This window comes from Malurus melanocephalus, unplaced genomic scaffold (assembly GCF_030028575.1).
Source record: "Malurus melanocephalus ecotype Western Australia unplaced genomic scaffold, MMel_1.1 scaffold_33, whole genome shotgun sequence".
Lineage (NCBI taxonomy): Eukaryota > Metazoa > Chordata > Aves > Passeriformes > Maluridae > Malurus > Malurus melanocephalus.
This window is the reverse complement of record NW_026623265.1, coordinates 1,709,333-1,733,067: the sequence shown is the minus strand read 5'-3', so window position 1 is coordinate 1,733,067 and position 23,735 is coordinate 1,709,333. Positions and strand designations below refer to the sequence as shown.

The 23,735-nt window shown below is 41.1% G+C and overlaps 1 protein-coding gene across 1 annotated transcript in view; it reads left to right on the top strand.

Moving 5' to 3' along the window:
* Positions 1-11,100: 11,100 nt before the first annotated feature.
* UST (uronyl 2-sulfotransferase) overlaps positions 11,101-23,735 on the top strand; it is a 148,987-nt gene continuing 136,352 nt past the window's right edge. Inside the window, exon 1 of the mRNA XM_057363991.1 lies at positions 11,101-11,747. Coding sequence (XP_057219974.1) covers positions 11,495-11,747 — 253 coding nt within the window. The 5' untranslated portion in view covers positions 11,101-11,494. The remainder of the gene's footprint in view (positions 11,748-23,735) is intronic.

Genomic DNA, 23,735 nt, shown 5'->3' with positions numbered 1-23,735 from the left:
GATAATAATTACATGCCTGGAAAGTCCACATAGTAACAAATACAAATATAGAATTATTTTAAAGAGTGATTTAATCTGAAAATTAAAAAAAGAATCACTAAGTTATAGGAAGGTGGTCTCCACAGGCAGCCCTTTTTTAATCATTACACACTCTGCAGCTGCCTTTGCAGCACATATACCATCCTGCCAGCCAGAGAACCTGTGTTTGGGGATAGCGCCAGATTTTCTGTGTCTGGYTTTTGCAAAAATCGCACACATTCTGAACATGATGCATTGCAATTCCTTAAAATACTCCCCTATTCTCAGTTATTTGCATTCTTCAATTACTTGCCTGCCAAATCCCAACAGGACTTGTCAGTTTCAATGACAGCAGTTTCTTTCTCACTTTCTATGGCATAATATAACCACTGCAGTATTCCTGTAGGCTTTACTTTACCTCTCAATGTACCACTTGTTTTTCCATATAAGATCCAGCCCTTTCTTCCTGGTAAATCTTGTATTACTATTTTCAAATGTGCAAGGAATGTTTTGCATCATCCAGTGGTGACAGCTTGAAGGTGAACCTGCAGTGGCAACTTAGGTTTACTTRACAGTCAATGTCCTCTTTAAAAGATAAAATGATATTATGTGTACTTCATACTTATCAAAATGTAGGCCATTGGGAAAAAATGACAATGGAAAGTTTTTGGGGGCTCTGAATTTGGAAATTTTCCTACTGTGAAYTTTTTTGGCATTCTTTTCCTGCTTGACATCTCCTTCCTTTTGCTTCCATTCAACTAGCTATGTGCTTGCAAGAACACAGGTCATCCCTGTTTGTTCTGTGCACTTCAAGACTTCTGATATTTTTGGAGTCTTAACTTTCTCAAAAACTTTTCTTTGAAGCACTGAAGTCCCTGAAGCAACTTTAAAAATTCCTTCTAGCTGGATACACTGCCAAAGCAGGTAGGTGATTACTCCTTTCAAGATGTGTCAGGTGACATTGTTGGGGACAGTGTCAGATTTTCTGTGTCTGGCTTTTGCAAAAATTGCAATGTTCTGAAGGTGATGCATTTGCAATTTCTTAAAATACTCTCCTATTCTCAGTAATTTGCATATTCTACGCTGCAAAGCGTGCTCAGAGTGCAAACATCTGTCAGCCTCTCTGAAGCAAAGAACTGAGCTGTACACAGTAAGTTCAGCATCTCATCTCAACTTCTCACCACAGACATCCCCAAAGYATTAACATGTTTTCATATTCATTCAGTAAAGGACAGTTGGAGTTTAAATTTGGAGACACTGGACTAACTTCGAGAATTCTCACCTGGCTATCATCGGCTAATCTTTCCTCTCTTTAGGCTAGCGTGTGGTGCTGCAGGAGGGAGTAGATTTCTACTCACTGTAGAAATCACACTATGAGTAATTTCCCTTGAAAAACATAAGACAATGATGTAAATGTTATAAAATGTTTCACAGTCTCCCTGCCAAACTTCTTTGGGATCTTCTAGCCTTGCTTTAATATACAAAAGTCTTGAGCTATGCAGAAAAACAGCACGTGGGATACTCATGTGCCTTCACCATTCCCCATTAAATAACTCCCACAATTAAGCAATGTTATCCCAAGACTTCTGAACTTCTGTTGATTTTTTGGCTTCTCAGAATTTTCCCACCTGTGAAACTTCTGTAAATTTACTATCATCACTCCCTTCTAGTTTTGGTTTCTTATTTATATTCCATCTATTCAATGGAAAAGACCTTTAAAACCGAGCCAGGGCTGAGAAGTAGAGGCATCCAGTGGAAGGTATATCTGTCCACTTGAGGTAGAGTAAGTATGTGGGATTGTCTTCAGGTGAGTTGTGGCTCTGGTCCAACAGCAAATCAAATGCAAATGGATTTAGGCTTCCATGTCCACAGGCTTAGAGAAGTTGAAATGTCTCAGCTGTAGTATAGGATGAGGTGCAGTTGCATGAACTTTAACTGCTTATTAGTATYGGAAAACTTGATTAGCAATTAATGAGTCTTCATCATATATTCCCTTATGAATTCAGAGAGCACAACTGAAAATCCTTTGCAAAAAAAGAGAAAATACAGTGAGTTGTAAACGGGATCTAGAAGAGGATGTGTCCTCTGTAATAAGAGATGAATGTTTGTCATTAGTTTAGTGAAGGGGCCACAGAAACCTCCCAAAGCCCCCCATTACTCTAACAGTTAGTCCATTGTATACATATACAATGCACAGTCACTTGTCCTTGTGAGAGATCATGTCTGGGGCAAGTCCAAAGACTAAAAATGAAGCCATTTCTACATTTCTGAGGCTTAGATTTAAAGCATCAGRAATTTGAAAAACAAAACAAAACCAACCCAACTTTGGACTGCCCTATTTTTATAAAATAGTATCTCATCCCTACAACAAACATTCTCCTTTAGTTTTGTCTGAGAGCTTGGCCTAATCATGATCTATTTCCACCTAATATTTATGTTTCTGGTTAAAGGAAGAAGAATTTTCAAGATATCAGTGTTCAGCTTTGCACTTACTTTCCCTGGGTTGAACAAACATACCACATGTGTRTGTTAGAGAAGACAGAGGCATTTTGGTCACTTGTGTGAGCAGGGCATGCAGTTATGCAGAGTGGAAAAATTTTAGCTTTCTCTCTTTAGAACAGTTAAACGTACAAGGCTGTCAACTGGAAGGGGAGCTTGAATGAGGATAAAAGGTGCAGTTTATCCTCTAGCTGCCATAGGAYCCATAACTGTATGGATGTTTGTGATGGAACACTCAAGACAATAGCAAAAAAATTAACTATGAAAATGTAATTTTGAGAAAAAATTTTACAGAGACAAGCCAACCAAATCTTTGAATTCAGTAGGAGAATCACACTTTTGACCCTGTATCATAATTTCTTCCACAGAATGTGCATTTCATACACATGCAGCACAGTGCTGTAGTTTTTTCCTGACCCAGGATCAGACACAAATGATTGCCTCAAGAATAATTCTCCAACACGTTGTGCTTGGYACAAGGAACACAGGCTGCAATCCAGAAGAGTGGAGATGCAGCTGGTTCAATGTGCAGATTTTGGAGTAACATCCTTGTCCTGCCACTCTTTTCTGGTTATCTGTCCTGAAGGAAAGGGGGATTTACATACCACATGATCTCCATATGTATTTGGGGGTTTCCATTATGCAATTGAGAGTGAGATTTCCTACCCAGATGTGCATCTGTCATCTCCTATCCTTCAGCCAATGTAAGACTACAAATGTAAGAGGTATGTGATTCATCTGAGGGTGTAAGCAGGGACTGTCACACACAGTCCTTGAAACAGCCTGCTGTCCATGGATAAATACCATGAAATAAAAAGGCAAGGCCAAGGAGAAGGCAAGATGATCTTTCTTTTACAGTAAATTAACATTYTTCATAAAGTTTCAAACATATATAGTCTTTTTTATTTATGCTGTGAATACGAAAAAAGCAACACTTTAAGCAGATCTTCAAAAGACACAGTGTACCAGTTCTTGTAAATGCAAATGACATATGGTTGAGCCTGCTTGTGCTAATTGGAGACAAAAAGAAAGGGGAAAAAAAGGTGATCTTTTCAAAGAGCCTCCCTATTAGGGCAATAGGAGCTGCCTTTACAAAGTGTGATGTAGAAGTCTGGCTTTGCTCAATATGCAGCACACCTGCAGTCCCGCTGAAACTGCTAAGGCTGCTGCAGAAAGAGACAGGGAAATAAAACATAGTGCCAACAAAATACCCAAAGCAACAACGGAGTAATTTTTTAATTTCATCAAGCAACARAAATCAGACCAGTTGATCATAATTGTTACTCTTTTTTTTAACTCAAGTCTGTAAATGAGGAGATTACTCAGATGAAGGCCCAGCATAATGAGAATATGCGCTTTCTTTTTCCACAAGAATTRGAAGTGGTATGATCTGACAACTCCAGCATCTGGGAGTGCTTAAAGCAATTCATAGTTTTGCTCCAGTCACGTGGCTCTGGACAAAGACTGAACAAAAATCAAATTGGTTCAGAGGAAGTCCCAGTGTTGAATAGGACTCAATAAATTGAGCAAGGAGACTTTGATTTATTTGCCTTGATTCATTATAAATGAATTACATTCTTTCTCCTCTTGCAAATACTTGGCTGCTGCTATTTTTGTGTAAACATTCATGACTATGTTAATTACATTGTATCTTTTAATATTCACTTTATAGATTTTATTGCTCTACTTTAGATGGCCTAAATATTTTATTTATATAGTATACTTTTTCAACAGACATTTCCATAATGCATTATCTTCCAGATGTACTTTGTATAGTTTTAAAAGAAATGCATACTGCATTCCAGAAGTATTGTAGCCAAAAAAATCTAATTTAAAAGTGGAGGGAAATACTTTACGATATGCAGATCTACTTGCTGCTTTGTGTATGTCACATTTTAATGACCACATGAAACTGCAAGAGTAAAAAGAATGAAGCACTTAAATGAGAGCTATGCTTACTGAATTAAAAAAAATTAGTAAGTTCCATATTTCCCACAGTTATCCTGCAGGCTGATACTGAATAAAACTCCTAATCTGACTGTACAGAATCAAAATGAAACTTTACATACAACTTCAAAACATTCAGGTTTATATGTGCATGTGTCAAGGAAGAGATGGGAACCCAAGATTCTAAATGTAATCATCTAGGAAATTAGTAAAAAAAAAGTTAGAAAAAGAACTCTGAGCTGCTGAAATAAGATGCCTGAACCAGTCTAAGTCAGCATTTTGCACCTATAGGTACCTCATGTATGTGTGTGCCTGCTTGTGTACAGGACAGTGTTTTCACCTTCAGTGCACCATTGTTTCACGGTCCCTCATGTGAGGGGAGAATTATCAGATATTGTTCTAGCAATTGGTATGTTAATCTGTTGGCTTGGCGTTTTCACATTTTGACCTTCCATTTCAGTTCCCAGTCACTCTGCAGTCAAAAGCGTGCTGATAGATGTGAGTGTCTGGAAGACGAAGCTGCCTATGGAGCAAATGCAAACAGTTCTGAGTGACATCTCCTTCAYTGTGGTTCGTAAGGAAAGTTTGTATCCACTGAATATACTTGTGGTTTGGGCTGGGAGGAGCAGGACATTGGCAGCAGAAGGAGGAGCAAAAGGCAGTTTCATGCAAAACACACACTGTTTGGCCACCACTCTTACAGAAGGTGAAAAGATGAATTAGCCTGATTCACGAGCTTTAGAGTAAATTCTATCTTCTGTGTAAGTCCTCTTTCGTACACTGTATTTCCAAAATTTTACATGACATATGTAATGACATCTCTGTGGCAGATTATACAAAAGCAGCCAACGCATAACTCTATTTTTGGTTAATACTGCTTTTCCAAGCAAGGGATCCATGCTACAGAGCTTGACATTTGATGACTTCTTGATATGTGAACAAACAGTTTTTCTGAAATACTCTGATTGCATCCAATCTGTCTATGAATAATTCAGTAAAATAACTTTCAGCTTGTGACTTTTTTCAGATATAAGGTCTGATGAACTGAAAAAACACAGGGCCAAATTTACTGAGGGATTTACCCCCCAGCTGCCTTTAAAAAATCCTATCTGTAGTCTGAGACTGTTAAGCATTAAAGGCACCACATSAGCTGCTGTTTTTCCACCCCACTAGGAAAGAATTTCCTTCTTCTCCTCTGTAAGTACAAATCACTCCTCCATCTTGCACACCACACCAGGTGAAGGATCTCTRTCTTCCCCTTTGGCGAAGCACTCTTTTCCAGTCACTCACATGAGCTTGCTTCCCACTTCTTTTTTAAACTGTACTTTGGCTTTTCACTTTCCTTCTCCTTTCACTTCCTGCCCCTAATCCCAAAACCCTAAAATGAAACAAGCTGGAGAGTTGCCTCACACTGCCTGGAGCCCTCACCTGTGAGCAAGAGAGCCTTGGGGTTTGAGCCTGCCTTATTTTATAACACCATAATGGTGGCATAACTCTTAGCCTAATATTAGGAGATCGAATACTAATTATAGGAGTAGTTTTAGGCATCTGGATTGGGGCTCTGTACAGACTAGACTAGGTAGCTGCTTCATCCTCCCATGGTGTTCCAGCTCCAATACCAACACTTCTAAATTCTTGGTGTATTAGGTTACTTCTCCCTAAAGCTTTTTGCTTTGCTGCAGAATATAGTGCTCTACGGGAAGCTGTAAATTGTCTCTCAAATTGGCTGAGGAGTATCAGTGCCAGGACGGCTCTGTGCCCACTCGGGTTAATCGTGCTGAGAGCCCCATGCTAACCTGTCGGTTCTGCCCTCTGGTGTTCAGTGCTGTAACGCTGCATGGGGGTGCATGCATGCACCAACTATTTCGGAGGTAGCTGTGTGTTTCTAACACTTTGTATCTCCTGGATGTAGACATTACTAACTGTCTCCTCTAACTGGTGCCTAATTAACCAGTGTTGTGTTAATTGACCAGTGCTGTGTTTTCCCCATGTGACTGTCTCCATCTTTACATGTCTAAATCTGTCCAGTCGATCATATGGCGTTACTCTGTTAACTGTCTAAACAAATGYAGTTTTTAATGGCTCTGTTGTGTGAAAAGTCATGTTTACACATTTAAACTTCTGCCCTCCTATTAGTAGTTTCTGCAGACAAATACAGGAATTAGACTGCTATTCAAAAATCAATACAAAGAAGACACAAAGGGAACACAATTGGGTTGTTCTCAGTGGATATTTATGAGAGGAAAGGATTGRTCATCAAGACTATATATTATACAACATACTTGTTTATATCTAGCTTCAATTGCCCCTTCTGAATAATATGCATGCTGATTAAAAAGGAGAGCAATCTGGATGAATTCTCTTGTTACCAATTTTCTGAGAAAATTAACCAAACAAATAAAAACAATTACATCAGGAGTTAAGATGGCCCTGCAAGTAGCACTTTGCTGGAGATAGCCAGCCATGCCAAMGGATTAATATAAATTCCTTTTGATAAATCAATCACACTCCAAGCAATATCAATAGAACATGCTAAGTTAATTCCAAGTACCATTTCAATTACAAATTATAAATTTCTCTTCTGCAGGGAACCTGCTCCATCAGAGTGCCACTAAGTCATATCCATCTGCAGACAAGCTCATTTCCCTGTCTTCTGATATTTACTATCATATTTTTCAGAGGCATATATATTCYTGAACCTTCCACAAAGGACAGAAATGAATACCACCAGCATAGAACAGCAATTCCAGTTCAGCCAARGTAGATCAAACTTGAAAAAATTCTATATGTATGAAATAAAAGAGTATGGTGCATCCTTATTTCATCTTCATCAAAGTATCAACTCTTGCTGAATAAAGCAAAGTAAAACCTGCATAGTTGCCATCAATTATTCTGTTATATTCTGAACCCATTTTGAATTGCTTAGAGTGCTGGAGGAATTAAAACCTGAGGTCTTTCATGGGTGCTTCCCACATGAAGCGCAGCGCGCACATTATGTCATTCTGTTATACCAGTGAACCTTTATTCAGTGAAGCCTTGTAGATAGATTTCTTCCATCCTTACTGTCTTGTGGAAACTAGGGCCCAGCATGTATCTTATCCCTTTTAGCTATTTATACCTAGGCAAACTGTCAATTCTGAAATATAACAGCTGAGAAATCTGGGTTAATGAGACTTTATTTCCAGAATTTACTTCGAAAACTTTTTTATAAAAGGTGTTCAGATGTTTCTAGGAATAAAAAGAATATGTTTTGCCTAGCAGAACTGACCAGCTYGTAGGTAAACCATGCAGATCTGGCCAAATGAGTCTCTGCCAAGAATTGCCAGGCACACAACCTCCTTGTGGTCTTTATCTTGCTCGATCTTGTTTCTGAATCCATGAATTTGGAATTATGATTCAGTGCAAGAATATTTAGCGCAGTACCAATGTGGGCTCACTAGTAAATTTTAGACGGCTATGCTTTGTACCAAGGAGCATTCTCTTCCAGCCCTGGGGAAAGTGCCTCTGTATTCACCATGTCTTTGTTGCTGGAACTATTGCAGCCTGATGGGGGATTCGGTCTTAGCAAAAGCTGGATCTAGTCTGGATGAGGTCATGGAAGAAAAGAGATTTGGACAAAGACCTTGGAGCTGGGACTAGATCTAGAAGAGGAGGAGAAACAGCCACACAAGGTCAGGGCAAGCAGAGGATGAGGACTGCTRCAGTGAATACCAGTCTGAAAATGACTGATTCTGTGTCTGCTAGAACCAGAGCACTCCTACATGATGTCAGGAGCATTACTTGAACTACAGGTGGCCACTGAGTGCTCTTTTTACACTTGATGTTTGGTTTGCGAGCCTGGGGTCTGATTTGTAGAAGTACTTAGCATTCACAGCTGCATCTGAAGTCAAAGGGAGCTATGCTTCAAACATACAAAGCACAGTGTCATGCTATTTCACCAAGGCAAACCCCAGTCATCTCAAGGCTGGCAACCAAAATTAATAGGCATATTTAACCTTAATCTCTCTGTCTCATTTCCCAATAGTAAAATGTTGATATTCCCTACATCTCATGGACATAATGCATAAGCATTCATCATATGCTCAAGGTACTGTAACAATGAATGCTGTAGAAAATCCCACTCCAATGTCAATAATTCCACATTGCAAGCAGGATTAAACAGCTTTAAACAAAGCCCGAGGACATATGCTGAACAAAGAGATTAGACGTAAACTGAAAGGCTGCACTTTCAGCGAACAGTGGCTCTCCCATGCATGTACAAGGCAGTGGTCCTCTGAGTAAAACAATATCATCACACAATTAAAGACTAAATTGCAAGTCATACCCTCTACAAATCAAAACAAGTTTGTCTGAAAACCCTTACCTTTGGCTTATCCTAAAGTGTCAACACTTGGCTTTTAAACCATAATATTCCTTTAATGTGGGGATTGTGTTTTGAATTCTTTGGGGTGTTTTGTGTGAATGGAACGTAATAATTTAGGATATGTATCTATTTTTTTTAAAACTGCTTCATGCTGTGCATACAAAATCATACTGAATTTATCAAAGCAGGCGAGTAACAGGGGAATTAAAAATAGGAAAACAGTTGCATTGTATCAAGCTGTAGCACGAAGTGAATTGTATTTATTTTCCTGCACTTTGCCCTAGCTAGACATTGTAATAATTGACCATTGTAATATTGACCATTCATATATATGAAAGTAAATAATTTTACGGCTAATTTAYACATTTAAACACATTTCAACAACAAAGATTTCTATTTCTTCTTCCTCCCAAGAAATTTCTTTTAACCCATTGGTGCTTAGAAATATGGCAAGAATTCTCCACAGTGCAACCTTCCCACTTAAATTTTGCTCCATTGATTGGCCTTCTTTTTTTTTTTTTTTTTTTTTTTTTTAACCTCTGCCTAGAGATCAAAGACATTCTTTGCAACAAGAAAAATAAAAATGTATTGATTCAACTTACAGGTGTTGTCTCTCTTCTCATCAAAGCACCCATTTCAAACTTTCAGTGTAAATCCTTATCTGTTTTTATCTGCAACAGCAACTAGTACTATTAACAAAATCTGCAGTGYTGTCATCCAAACAAGACAGTAGATATTGAAGTATTCAAAAGAAGATAAAACATTAAAACATTAATGGAAGCAGAGCATGGTAAGTAAGACCCCAGTACTTCCTAAGTGTTTCAAATTAACACTCAAGAGAATTAAGTGTTAGCTTAAYCGTGCAATTAGAGTTACAAGTTTATCTGGTGAAAGGTGGTAGCTATCTCTATTTCAAGTGAACTGAGGCCCTAAAGTTTTAGCCCAAAGTTGACTTATTTTTTTTGTATCCTGTTACTTTTTCTTTTTCTGAAATGATGTTTCATACCTAACTTTGCCTTTGCTACAGGTTTTGTGTAAGACTGTGGAGGATCTGTGCATTGATRTTGTAGAACTGTGTAACTAAAACCAGGAGATGCCTCTCCAAACTAAGAGGGTCTGGTTTTGCAGGCAGTATGTGAGTATTTTTTATCAAGGAATGCAATGGGAATGGTTCTTTATTTTTAGTCTCTGTCTTTGGGCATTTATTCACACCAGCAAGATTAATTTCTGTATCTTACCCTTAACTGCTGGTTGCCAGCCAAAAAACAAAGGCAGTAGCGTTTACCCTAGCCTTTCAGGGCAAGAAGCAAAAACATCTGAATGCAGTCTCCTGAGCAAACTTTCCAGCTGCAAGAGTGCAAAGATTATGAGTCAGGTCCCCTAAACTGGAACACTTTTCTTTTTTTAAGCCTAAAAAGGAAAAGYGTGATTGCTTTTTAATTTTTGACATGGAGAGTTGCACTCGGGTCATGATCTCAAATTTTTCTTACAAACAACAGCGAATAGAAATTTTCTGTTTCTTTGAAATGAAGTCTCATGTGATGCCATGAGCAGGATCTTGGGTAATACCCCCGCTTCCAGGCCCATGAAACGAAATGGTGAACCAGAATTACCACCCCAAGCTCTCCTCCCTTCACTGCTCCGCTGACAGCGCAGCTACATGGGGGAATAAAATATGTTTCTACATCAGACAATGCCCAAGAACAAGAATAGTTACAAATGAGCCATCAGGACACATTGGGGACATATGTTGTATAAAGAGGATGAAGCTATTACACAGCTCAGCGCTGAGTGAATGCTATTCACCCGCCAGTCACATGTGGGGGAGCGGCTGTCTAGGAAAAATAGCATGATTGAGTAATTAGAGGCTGTATCATAAGATGTATGTATAGGGGGATCAAATTAAGGTTGCAAGTGCAATTTTAGTCCAAAGCCTTGCCCCAGAAGACAGCAGCTCTGCTTTAATCAGCAAAGYTGCAAGGAGAAGAGTGGCCTGTTTCTTCCCCCACGAGCGATGTTGCACGACTATAAAGGCAGCGGACCTTCATGCCGCGCTAGCCTTGCTGCACAGCCCGCGATGCCCGAGCGGGGCGGCCGGGGCAGGTGTGCTGTGCCGTGCCGTGCCGTGCCGTGCTGTGCCGGGCCGGCAGCGCCCGCAGGAGTCGCTGGTGCGGAGGCGGCGGGCGCTCGGTGGGATCGGAGGCCGGGGCGGGGCGGCCGGGGTGGGTGGGCCCGGGGCCGGGCCGGGCCGGGCCGGGGGCGGTGGGGCCGGGCGGCGCGCACAAGTCGGCCGCGAGTTGCAGGCGGCCGTCGGCGGAGCGCTGGCTGTAACTTGACACCGGGGCGAGAGGCCGAGCGGAGAGAGGGAAGGAGAGCGGCGGCGGAGGAGGAGGAGAGGAGCCCCAGGGAGTGGGATGGTGACCACCTCCTTTCCCTCCCCTTAGCGGCGCCCCGTAGCAGCAGCAGCAGCAGCAGCGGCCGCCGCCGCCGCAGGAGCGCCGGGGACTCTCGCCTGCCGCGGAGCCGGGGGCAGCCGGCGATGGGGACGGGACGGATCCCCTGAGCTCCCGGGAACTTTCCCCGCCGCGGGCAGCCGGAGCCGGGCAGGCCGATGGAGGATGCGCTTGCCCCGGCGGGCTGCGTGAGCCGGCGGCGGCGAAGGGGAGGATGAAGAAGAAGCAGCAGCACGGCGGCGGGGAATGCCCAGCGCCCCGGCCCCCCGCGGCGGCGGCGGCGGGAGGGGGCCCGGGCCAGGGCGGGGGCTTGAAGAGGCGGCGGCCCCTCTCGCTGCTGCCCTTCCTTTCGCTGCGCGATTACGGCTTCTGCATGGCCGCCCTGCTGCTCTTCTGTTTGGGCTCCCTCTTCTACCAGCTCAACGGGGGGCCCCCGCACTTTCTGCTGGACCTGCGGCACTATCTGGGTAAGGGCGGCCGGCGGCGGCGGGGACTTGTTGCGGCTCTCCCTCGCCCCCGTGGCGGCGGGGCTGGGGCCTCCCCCCGCGCCGGGGACACGGCAGCGGGGCTGGGGCGGCGGGGCTGCCGGCGGGGAGGGCAGGCGGGACGCGGGACTRTGAGCGCTGACAGCGGAGTGAGACGGGCCGGCGGCGCCCCGAGAGCCGAGCATTGGGGGCGCGCCCCGCCACAAGTTCATGCTGGCGAAAGCAGAGTCCCCTCGAGACTTTCTCAGACCCGAACCCGCTCTGCTCCCCGGGGCGGCTCTTTGTGTGCCCGGTGACCGTGGCAGAGCGCGGTGTGCCGGCTCCTCTGRCCGCCCGGTCGGTCCGAGGCGGAGCGGAGGGCAGAGCTCGCTGCCCGCGGGTCGCTCACCGGGGCAGCTCGGGCGCAGCCACCCGAAGCTGTCAGCGCCACCCCGTGCTGTGCCCCGGACAAGAGGAGCGGGGTACGGCTGGCCCACAGCAGGAGATGCTGTTGTGAAAAAAAAGAAAAAAAAAGAAAAAAAAAAAAACAAAAAAAAAACCCCAGATGCACTTTGTGAACCAAGCATCCATCCTTCCATCCTTGTGCAGCAGGTTTGCGTCTGGAGAGAAGGGTGTGCTAGCAGGGTCAGTACAGCAGCGCTGAAAACACTCGATCTCGCTCTGGTGCTTAGCCAGCCTGGTTGCCTCTGCAACCCTGAAGGAGATGCCCTAGTGGAGCGGGTACAAGCCCCACGCTGTGGGCCTGAACTTCTCATCCCCACGCTGACCACAAGTTTTCACATTGTTTTTCTTTGTAGCCTTTTCCACATCGCTGAATGTTGCTTCCTTGCTTAACAGAGAAGTTGTGTGAAAAAGAGTTTATCATGAGGTTGAGTGGTACSGTAGACTGGCAGGACTAGTTCAGGTGTTGGTAGGACAAGGGGGAGTGACTTTAAACTGAAAGAAGTCAGATTTAGTTTAGCTGTTAGGAAGAAATTCTTCTCTATGAGAGTGGTGAGGCACCAGAACAGGTTGCCAGGAGAAGCTGTAGGTGCCCCATCCTTGGTATTGTTCAAAGCCAGGTGGGATGGTGCTTTGAGCAACCTGGTCTAGTGGAGGCCATGGCAGGTTTAGATTGGAAGGGACTTTAAAGACTATTTAGTTCCATTCTGTGATTCTGTGATATGAAATAGGCAACAAAAACTGAGTGTTTCTCAGTATAGGAGAATTGCTACAGAATAATTTGTGGTGCAAGTTTTTACCACATTAGCTGCATTGCTTTTCTTGTCTGCGAAGTTAAGTCTTCTGTGGTACATGCTATAGAAGCACAAGCCATAATAGACAATGTTAGGTTGCAAACAAAAATACAGTTCATGTATTTCAGACAAGGTTGCAAAACGTTTTCTCTGTGTACATCTTTTATGAACACCTTGAGAATACAGCTCTGCATGTGTGCGTGTTGCTCTTCTTTACTGGAAGACTATCCCACGTCTTCAGTTAAGAGAGTATGGAGAGGCAGTAGGACAAGAGGCAACAAACACAAGTTGCAACAAGGGAAATTCCAGTGAGATATCAGGAAAAAATTTCATTCTGAGAGGAGTCAGATGCTGAAACAGGCTACCCAGGGGTCTTGGGATGTCCTTGCAGATACCCAGAACTCAGCTGAACAAGCCCCTGAGCAACCCAAGTCAATTTGTCCCTGCTTTGTTGGGGGAATAGAACAAGGACAACAGAAGTCACTTCCAGATAAWGTTACTATGTGATTCTGCTGTAAAAACTCAGTGAAAATTCAAGTGAAAACTGGGATATCACTTTGGATATTACTTCGCAAATGCAACAGCAGTTTTGGCTTGAGTTTTAATGACTTTTTTTCCTTTAATATTACAATTAGGAAGAAATTCTTCCACTGAAGAAGAAACTGACAAAATTTCCACCTTAGAATCATAGAATTGCTAGGGTTGGAAGGCATCTCTGGAGATCATCTAGTCCACCTCTCCCCCAAGGCAGGGTCGTCTTGAGCAGGTCTGCACAGGAATGTATCCAGGTGGGTTTTGAATGTCTCTGGACAAGGAGACTCCACACCCTGCATGGGCATCCTGTTCCAGTGCTCTATCACTCTCAACATGAAGAAGTTCTTCCTTATGTTGGGGTGAAACTTCTTCTATGGCCACTGCTCCTCGTCCTGTTGCTGGGCACCTTGGAAAAAGGGTCTGGCACCATCCTTTTGGCACCCATCTTTGACATATTTCTATGTATTAATGGCATCCCCTCTCAATCTGCTCTTCTCTAGACTAAACAGGTCCAGCTCACGCTTTTAGAGATTTTGTTTACGATATATTGGTATTTTAGTGGGATTAAACACAATCTCTGGTTTTCAGAGGAAAGTTTTTGTCAATTAAAAAAATTGTAATCTTCATCAAGGATAGTTGTTGCTTAGCTTGGGAAGGAACAGACTGCAAGAAACACAGGGTTACTCAGCTTCTCACTTTGTGGCCTTTTGACTGCATTTGAGGGATAGGGGAAATAAAACTAAGATCTACTACCCACTCTAGCTAGTAGTTGCATGTCTGCTGGAAAATCTTCTGAGGCCTGCAGATGAAAGGCTTGGAAACCACTGCGTCTTGGAGAATGGATTATGATGATTTTTGTGAGGTGCTCTTCAAGTGCAGAAAAGCCTTTGTTGTGTGTGCCTGAACGTGATGAGCCTCTGGGGACGGAGTGCAGTCTTACTGAAATGTTTTGGGGTTCTTTTGAAGTGTAGGATTCTTGCARGAGAAAGTAGACAGATCTATTCATCTTTGTTAATGAACCTCTGCACTTGTTATAAGAATTAGTATAGGAATTTCCTTCCTGTGCTTGTGTTGATTGGATGTTAAGGGTTGGCCTAAAATCCTGCACCAGGCCAGTGGCTGAGAGGGAAACAGTCCCTGTGGCTGGAGTCCTAGTACCCAGTAAGCCATCTGTGCTGCTGCCTCAGCAGGCAAGCGGAACGTACTTTGGRTACTAAGGTGTCTGTTTGCATGCACCTTTATAAAGGTACTTTATACTTCCTTGGTCTACAGTTTCATTTGGGTTGTCAAACTTGATCCATGTGGGTGTCATTGCTAAACATTTTATTTTAAAATAATTTTTTAACTCAGTATAAGTTTTACAAGAATGGTCATACTCCCTGAGGTGTCCAGCTGGGAAGGCTTGCAAATTAGGAACAATTTTTTTTTTTTTTTTTTTTTTTTTTAATTTTTTTATATTTAAAAAATTTTTTTTTTTTTTTTTTTTTTTTTTTTTTACTAAAAGGCTCCTTGGTCTACCAGGGAGCTAACAGAACTGCTTGGACCAATAGGTATTGGACATCCAATACTGCTAACTACCAAAGCCCTGTAAATGTGTGTTTTATACAGCAGTCGAAGTTCCATGATATTAAAAAAAAAAAAATTAAACTTTTTTTCCTCTGAAGCCACAGATCCATTGTACAAGCAGCTCTTTCTTTGTAGTTCTTCCAACCCACAAGTTATGGTGTTAAAATTTACATCTCCAAACGAAAATGACCAGTTAGTTTTTAAACGGCGTTTGCAATGTGTGCATTTTGCAGTTGCCCTCATTGTATTTAAAACTACAAAACCCAAGAAGAAGTAGCCTAAAGGGACTATTGGTTTCTCTGTTTAACTATTTTGTTCCTCCATAGTGTGGGGGATGGGTCATCATATTTGACTTCAGGGTTTTTATTTGTAGTTGCATGTTTCAGTGCATGTTTAGTTATGTTACTATGGAGCAAATGCTTGGATTTTTTTTACCTTAGAACTTGAAAGGAAGTTTCTGAGTAACAACACAAAACTTCAGTAGTGGTCAGGATAGAAATCACACCTGCATCAGGCAGGTGTATGCATAAAAGAAAATCCAGACAGTGTGAAAACACTGAGATTGAAAATTTTTTTTCTTCTGAGGCCTGCATCATATGCTGTGGAGGAGGTATACATTTATTTTCAAAGGAACAAAGTGTTAAAGTTTGCTAGTTCTATTAACTTTCCTTTGGAGGTGGGGAACATGAGTGTGTTTTCAGAATATTCAGAGTCTTAGTAATTTTTTTGTTCTCTCCCAGGCCAGCTTTTCTGGTGTCTTCTCCATATATGCCTCCCTTTTTGTTTGGTTGCCATACTGATTGGAGAGAATCTTGGAAAAATATAATGTCAGTTTGTAGGGTAGACAATAGCTGTATTCAGTATTTCCACTTTGCCTCAACAACTCTACTCTTTTATACCAGAGTCATCCAGAGCATGTGAGAGTAGAGTAGTAGATAGGAGGCTGTGTTTTGTTATTTGTCCTGTTCTAATGTCAAGTTTATAGTAATTCAGAGTACAGAAAGGTCTGTAGAAAGCTAGTGGTTTCTGCTGTCTGTTCTGGATGTGGCTCACAATGACATGGCTCAAGTTTCGCACTGGATCAACCCACCAGGAGGGGTCTAGGGTCCTGTTTGTCAGCATGAAATTATTGGGGAGGGCATAGACATTGGTGGATTATTTCTAAAGAATCTGTGGAAGATACTTAAAAGCACATCTGTCACCAGTAGGCTTAAATTTGCCATGTGCATACCACTCCTGGACCATTTATGAGCTCCAAAAAACAGGAAGGTTTAAAAACTGCCAGGCTTTCCAGTAATGAACTGCAGTATTGGGACTTGCACAAATGAGGTCTTTGCCTGTTGATTCTGCCAAGGTAATCCTGGCTCACTGGTTGGAAAACCAATTCCAACAGCAGGAGGAAGTGAGAGGAGTCTTCCCTTCGATGAGTAAGACACAAATCATAAATCTTGGACAGCCCGATGGCTTTTGGGGAATGCACTAGGGACTCCACTCCTCTACAACTGCTGTGTTTTGCATTGCTTTATTCTTCCCTGCTTTGACCTGTGATATATATGTACTTCAGATTACAGAAATGAGAATTTCCAAGGGCTGGTAGCAACCCTCTAACAGCCAATAAAAAAATAAAAAAATAAAACCTTTGCATCTTTAGTATTTGCTGTGCAAACTTGTTCATGTCAATTAAAGCATTTCCCCTGTTGAACTTTCCAGGAGCCTGCCAGCAAGTACATTGGTTTGATTGCATGTGAAAGTTGCCTGTGCTGTGGTTTCCTATGCAAGACACTAGTCTTAAGTGTCCACTTGTGCTCCTCAAACAATTGCTGTGTTGCACTCAATCGTGGTGACACTGCAAGTTCTCAGGTGTTTTGGCCAGATGGCCTTGGTAGCCTTGAAGTTGTCGCAACAACAGTTATGCTTGTTTTGGGCACATCAGAGAATATAACCATCATAGAAGCAGAAAGAAATCTGACTATCTGGGGAGACTGTTACAAAAATCTTCAAAATATTTAAAACTAAACAGCAAGCGAAACTTTTAATTTAAATCAAGGTAGTATGAATTGGCTTTATTTCAGTAGGGTGTTGCTGTTGGATTTTTTTGTTTGTTTGTTTTGGTTTTGGTTTTTTTTCCTGGCCTGCCTGATCTTTTCCTGTTAACATATTAAGAGAGGGACAAAAAAAAAAAAACCAAAACACCTGACTATCCAAAAAACAGTACAAGTGACTGTCAGTGTTTCATATACAGTTTTTTTAATAAGCCATAGAAGGGAGGAACAACAGTAGGGTTTCTGAATTTTTTGAGGGGGATTGGTTCAGTTTTTTCATTCTGGTAACTGCATTTATATCTAGAATTATGTGAAGTACAGAATTCTTCAGGGCAAGCTGTTCTTAAAAATAGAAGTACCTAGCATGCTTTATTTTTGCAGGTAAATATCATGCAAATATCATGCCTTTTCATGGCCAAAATGGATTATCTCATCCAGTTTTGTTTTGTACATGCATGGACCATGAATTCTTTACAGTTTTGAAGGCCTTTCAGGTGTGTGAGTAGGAGAAACACACTTAAGGAAAGGCAGTCAGTTCTGTAGGTGATATTGACTGTGTGGTGACACAATACCCATTTCTAAGRTGCCTATGCTTTTACATTCTTATTGTCAGATATTTTCCTTCTTGCTTTCAGAAGAGCTCTTCTGTACTCTAAAGAACTTTGATTTTGGTCTGATTTCTCAGAGGGTTGTTTAGTTGCACTTGGAATTAGTTACATTTTAAAATTCATTCACATTGTAGGAAACTGAAAGGTCAGTTTCAAAGCTGCTTTCTAAAAGCCTTGAAAATAGATGGTCTGAACCTAAACCACAGGTTTGTAGCCATGTTTCTTAATTAGCTTTTCTATTGTCTTTGAAATTCCTCGTTTTTCTATTGTGAAAGCCATACATATTTTCTTTTAGATAAAGTATGTTTGGACTTCCATTTAGGATRCTAAACTCTCAAGTTATAAGTGACCTTTTTTTGGAAGACAAAAGAGGAGCCTCATCTCCAAGTAGCTTTTGTTAAAAGACTGTTCATCACTCACAGCTTTTCTGATGGTAAGATTAACAAAGCTTTGCTTTACAYGTGGTGCTATCAAGAAATACTCAGTGGAGAACCAGAATGCACCTTGCTTTATGACCAAGGTCATAATATTCAAGCCTTTTCCTTTCAAAAAGATTAAACGGTCTCTGGACTACAGGCCAAACCACTTGTACTGTGAAGTCATAGCAAAAAATGCTTAAGATTGTGTGAATGTGTCATGATAATGTTCTAAATGTATTTGGGAAATTGGATAGCATTTATTCAGGAATATGTTTGCTGCTTTCAGAGTCAGACTCCAGTCTGGGAATCAGGAATTGCATATATGCACCCGTGTACATGCTTCTTTGTTGTATTGTCAACTTTGTCATTTGATGAGGGATTTAAAGGATTAATTCAGTCCCTAATGAGAGGGAATATTACTGCAGCTTTTTCAAAATTTTGTTTGTTTGGTTTACTTTCAAGCTATATAGCAGTGTGGTATATACACATCTGTGAGAGAAGGAGTCTGCTGGTTAAATGGGATGTTCCATTGGGCCTGAGGAGATTAGAGAAGCTTCAGTTCCCTGCCCTGACAGACTTCATGTGACGTACAAATTGTGTGTTAATTCTCTCTGTGTTTGATCCCCTTTTGTCCAAATGACATTTTGAAGATAAATGTGTGAGAGAATATGATAGTCTCAGATACTGTAGCGGTCATAGCCACAGCCACAGAAGTGTTGAGAGGAAAAASATGCTTTTGATAAATGCTTTTGTTGTGGAGGGGGTTTGGCTGTGTGAAAGAGATAAGGCAGATAGTGATAGAAGGAAGCTCCTGTGTAGTCAAAGTCAGTGGTCCAGCTGCTTTTCTTGCAAGGGTATCTGCACTGTTAACTATCACAATCTCTTTGCAGTTTTACTTCAGRAGTTATTGTTATATTTGGGTTCCAGAGTCTCATCAACAGGCTTCCATTTTTAGGTGTGTCCTCATCTAGAAGACTTTATGTCCGGGAGAAGGTAATGAAATCACTTATTTTTTGTTTCTCTGTAGTGCTGCTTAGACTTGTGATTTGTGAATATGCAGTTTCTTGAAGCCTTGTTCKCCCTAAGTGAATGGCAAACACTTTGTTCTCTACCAGAGAGTACTCAGCCAAAAGGAATTGTGAYTGTTATGAGGAAAAAAGTGGTTATTCCAGAGGTTCTCATGTTTTCATACAAAATCAGGCAGAAGGAAGGTTGCTTTTTCTTGGGGTTTTACAAAGAATGATAAACTCCGAAGGCTGCTAGAATGAGAGACTCTGTAGCAAATGTAACTCATACAGAAGCTACAACAGTTAATGCTCTTTGGGGAAAATAAGGCTGTCTAATTTCCACACCTCCCCTTACCTCTAGTAAAGGGTCTAAGATTAATTAACATCTATGCTAGCAGTCCTGATAAAAAYTGTTTTGAAATCTGTAGCACACATCAAAATCACCAGTGACAGTAAGTGGAAGTTCTTCATTTGTTTGTTAAGCACAGTGTTCTTTTATTAAAATTTATGTAGAACATATGATAAGGGTATAAAAGAGGGAATTGAGTTTTACATTATTTTTAGTGGGACCACTCTGTAAAACAGTTAAACAGGTATCCTTTTCTTACCCCCTGTTTCCAGCTGTTAAACGATCCTTTCTTTCCCATCATTTAAATTAATATATTAATAACAAGACAGTGTGTCTGCTGTCTCCCTTGTGTCTGGCAAAAATCTGGAATTACTGAAATTGCTTGAATGTATTTTGTATGATAATCACCACTTTTTTTTAYGTGAATTTTGAGCACTTAAAGAAGCCCTTCTTTCTGGGTTGTTTTCTTAGTTTGAGCTAACTACTCCAAGTACTTCCTCATTGTTAGCTTCTGGCTCCTGTAACCTATTAAAGGAGAGCTGGTTATTTTGTTTTCATAGCTATCCCTCTCTGCAAAGCCAGGTTTTCAGGTAAGATATAGTAGTCTGTTTTCACCTTGGACTACTGGACAAACAAGTCTGTTGTAGGGTTTATTTGGAAGTTGTGACTTTGCACCTGCTGCTGACCCCYTGTGAGTGCTGTTTTAAATTACAGTGATGTGAAAGAAAGCCCTGTGCTTCCTCTGTTGTGAGTAGAGCCAAGGGGGTCAATAGCCACTCTGTGTGCTCATGCAAGTGTGTATGAACACACTTATAAAAATAAGCTACTGCGTTCTTATTCAGGACAGATAAGTCTGGAGAATGTTTCTATTTGGATTGTCTCTCCTGAAGAAGCGGGAGTTTGGAGGAGGTCGAGGAGGTCTTCCTGTCCCCCTTCTGTGTTGGTTTTTTCTCTTTTTGTTTTTTTTTTTTTTTTTTTTTTTTTTTTTTTTTTTTTTTTTTTTTTTTTTAAGCAGTAAGTTCTGGATTTAGGGCTTGCAAGAGTCCAGGTGCTGCTCATTGATAGCATGGGGGCAGAAAAGTCAAGAATCCTTTTGAAATTGGTGAAAATTATGTTTTTCCTTGGATCTTGCTGTAGGATTCATTGTCCTCTCAGCTATTTTCCTGTCTCATTAGTGAGGGGAGAGAGCCATTTCCAGGTAATTACAGTTTATTATAGACATGTGATGCAAGTAGGATCACCTCTTTTTGGAGACATCCGTTGTCTGTAGTCTGTTGACATTCACTTGGAAGGGAACACCAAGCTGGGATAGGCTGCCACTGCCATAGGCACTGCCATAGCCTTTCCCTGGGCAGCAGAAGTGCTTGCCTGCAAGATCTGGTCTGACTGATACAGCAGTAGCTCCACAAGCTTTTAGCTTATGCTTTTAAAATTATTCATATTATTATTATTATTATGAGGTTTTTTTACTTTCAAGTGAAAGCTGTGGGAAGTGATAACAGATCTTTTTTTTTTTTTTTCCCACAAAGGAATGGTTCCTCATCATTATTGGTGAGCAGGCAAGTAGATTTTCAAACATAACTTGTGTTTATGTAATGAGGCATTTGTTTTTTTGTTTTTTTTTGTTTTAGAATCTGGGTTAGAGGATGTTTGGAGACTGGAGGGGTGGGTAGGAAGTGGAGAGCAATTATTTGACTGAAATTTATTTTACCCTTTTGCACTTTAGAGCTGCACTGAGGGAAGCAGACCCTGTTATGTTGAAAATAGATGTTTGTCTTTGTTTGTAAGCATGGAAGCACAATGATTAGGRTTGTGTTACGGTTTCTGAGTACTAAAGCTTTAGAAATAGACATTTGGATGCTTGCCAAGGCTTGCTGCTTATCATACTTAATGATTCAGMGTAGAAGTCATCAGGAGACTGGGATGGAGATCAGAGTGCCTGTGCCTATTTGAGTGAAGAAGCAGTGCATCTCTGCCATAAGTAAAGAGTATGTTTTAGCACCCTGAWAAGTGTTTATTTTAAAAACTTCTGCTGATCAAGTGGATGGTTGGTTCAGTTTAAAGTAGCTGTCCCAGAGAGAGGATGCCGACATAACATTTTTTCTGACAAGCTTACTAACTGCTAGCAAGTTACAATTCTATGAGATAAGCTGCTGGTGTCTGGATTAGCAGTTGCTAATCAAGGGGATTTGTTTTATTATTTCCACTTGCTTCTTTTTTTTTTTTTTTTTTTTTGTTTTTTTTTTTTTTTTTTTTTTTTTGTTGTTTTCTAATGTGGATTATACTGGACATTACTGGGAGAGGAGTTGCTTCTTACAACTCTTCTTGTAATAATAGAAGTTTAATAATAGATGTTTCTGAAATACATAAAACAAAGTTGTTAGAACAAGTGAAAGTTGCTTAGCTTTTACTTAATTACTGCTAGAAACTATTGTGAGGCTTCTGTCATTGCTTGRCCTTTGAATGAAATGGCAGATTTCTTTGGAGGAAACTGATTTTGTGAAAGATCTTTATGTGGTGTTTCAGCCTGGATTTCAAAGCTTGCTTTTGTAATCTAAATTCCTTTTTACCTTTTAAAATAACCTAAACTTTGGGAKTTTTTGTGCAGATCAGAACTTTATTGTTTCTCTGACTGTTTTGGGGTTTTTTTCTTTATTTGGATTATGAAGTTTTATGCTTTTGCATCAAGGCAGTGTCTTGTGGTGAAATGGATGTGAGTTCCRAAGGGGTTGGGGTATGGGAAAATGTGAGGAGAAACCAAGCCTTATGRTGTTGTTTCAGGAAGTATTTGAGAATTATCTCATGGTACGTAAGTTTTGGGTTAGATTTCGGATGATGCAGTAACTCTGTGAATGTTTACAGTAATTAATATTTTTATACGTATGTTTATCTCATAGCCATTAGGAGGAGATAGCATTAGGTATGGCCAGTATTSATTTTTTATTCAGTCTTATTTTTTGTTGTCTTTTACTACCTTCCAAAAACCTGTTTTTTYCTTCTGCTCCCCTTGTATTTACAATTAGTTGCCCAGTCCTTTTGTTAATCTGTTCCTCTATAACACCAAACCATGCTTAGCAGATGGTGATTTTCCAGTCGTGAATTGCTGGTGGTCCTGTTTCGTTCAGCCAGGCTTTCTTCAGTGGCTTGCATTGTAGAGCTGCTACTCTTGCCTCTTTTGCTGGCCTAAATCAAGAGAAGAGCCACTTGAATCTCTGCATTGAAAATCAAAAAATGATGGGATCTTAGAAGTGATGGGATCTTCTTCTTAGAAGAAGCAGCACTTGCTTTTGCATTATTAAAACRTGAGGAAGAAGGCTACTGAGATACTGTGAAATACACAGAAAAGTTTTGGAGGTGTGATATTGGTAGACTTCTTCTGTACGAGTTTGATGAGATGACATCTAGAAATTACATACAGATTGGGCAATACAGTGCCAAGAAGAGGTTTTTAAATAGGAGAGAACTATAGGGGGAAGAGGRGACAGACAGGTGTCTTCATAAGAAAATTTCACAAGCTTAAGATTGTGCATGGTTTGTCTGTAAGACCTTTACTCCTTGTTTCAGAGGTTCCCTCTGAAGTCGCCACAGAGAGACAGTGGTATCTCCAAAGACTAACTCAGGCTGCTTAAGTGGCTATGATGGCAGAACCTCTGACTTAAGCAGAGAGAAATGTTCGAAGTTTGGTATGAAGAATCTGAGTTGTCATGGTACTCATTCTCAGTGGCTGATGACCAGTGGTAGGCTTCCAAAGAGGAGGGGGAGAAGGATGGGGAGGGAAGAAAGGAGTTGGGAAGTTACTCTAGCAGATTTTTAAATAGAAAGGTCATCACTTCATCAGGTCATTGAAACGTGAGTGCTTAGGATGCATAAAAATAATGACTACATAAGGCACTGGGAAAATAGTGCTGCAGAGGATATCTATCCCTCTTGATGAGTGGATTTGGTGCCATGTTTGTTTCTCCCCAAGTCTTGCAGTTCCATAAAAATGGTGTGCGACAACAGCTTTGATACAATCTGAAATGTTGCAGCAGATATTGTAAGGCAAAGGCTGTGAAATTGCTGACTTCTCAGTTCCTTTATGTCTGCAGCTGATTGTTCTTTTCCTAGCAGAACTCCCCATACAAATGTGCAGATTTCTTTTGTGTTGCCTGTTGGGAGATAGCACAATAAGTAAATTAGGGTGAATAATAAAATAGCAGAGCCTAAGCTC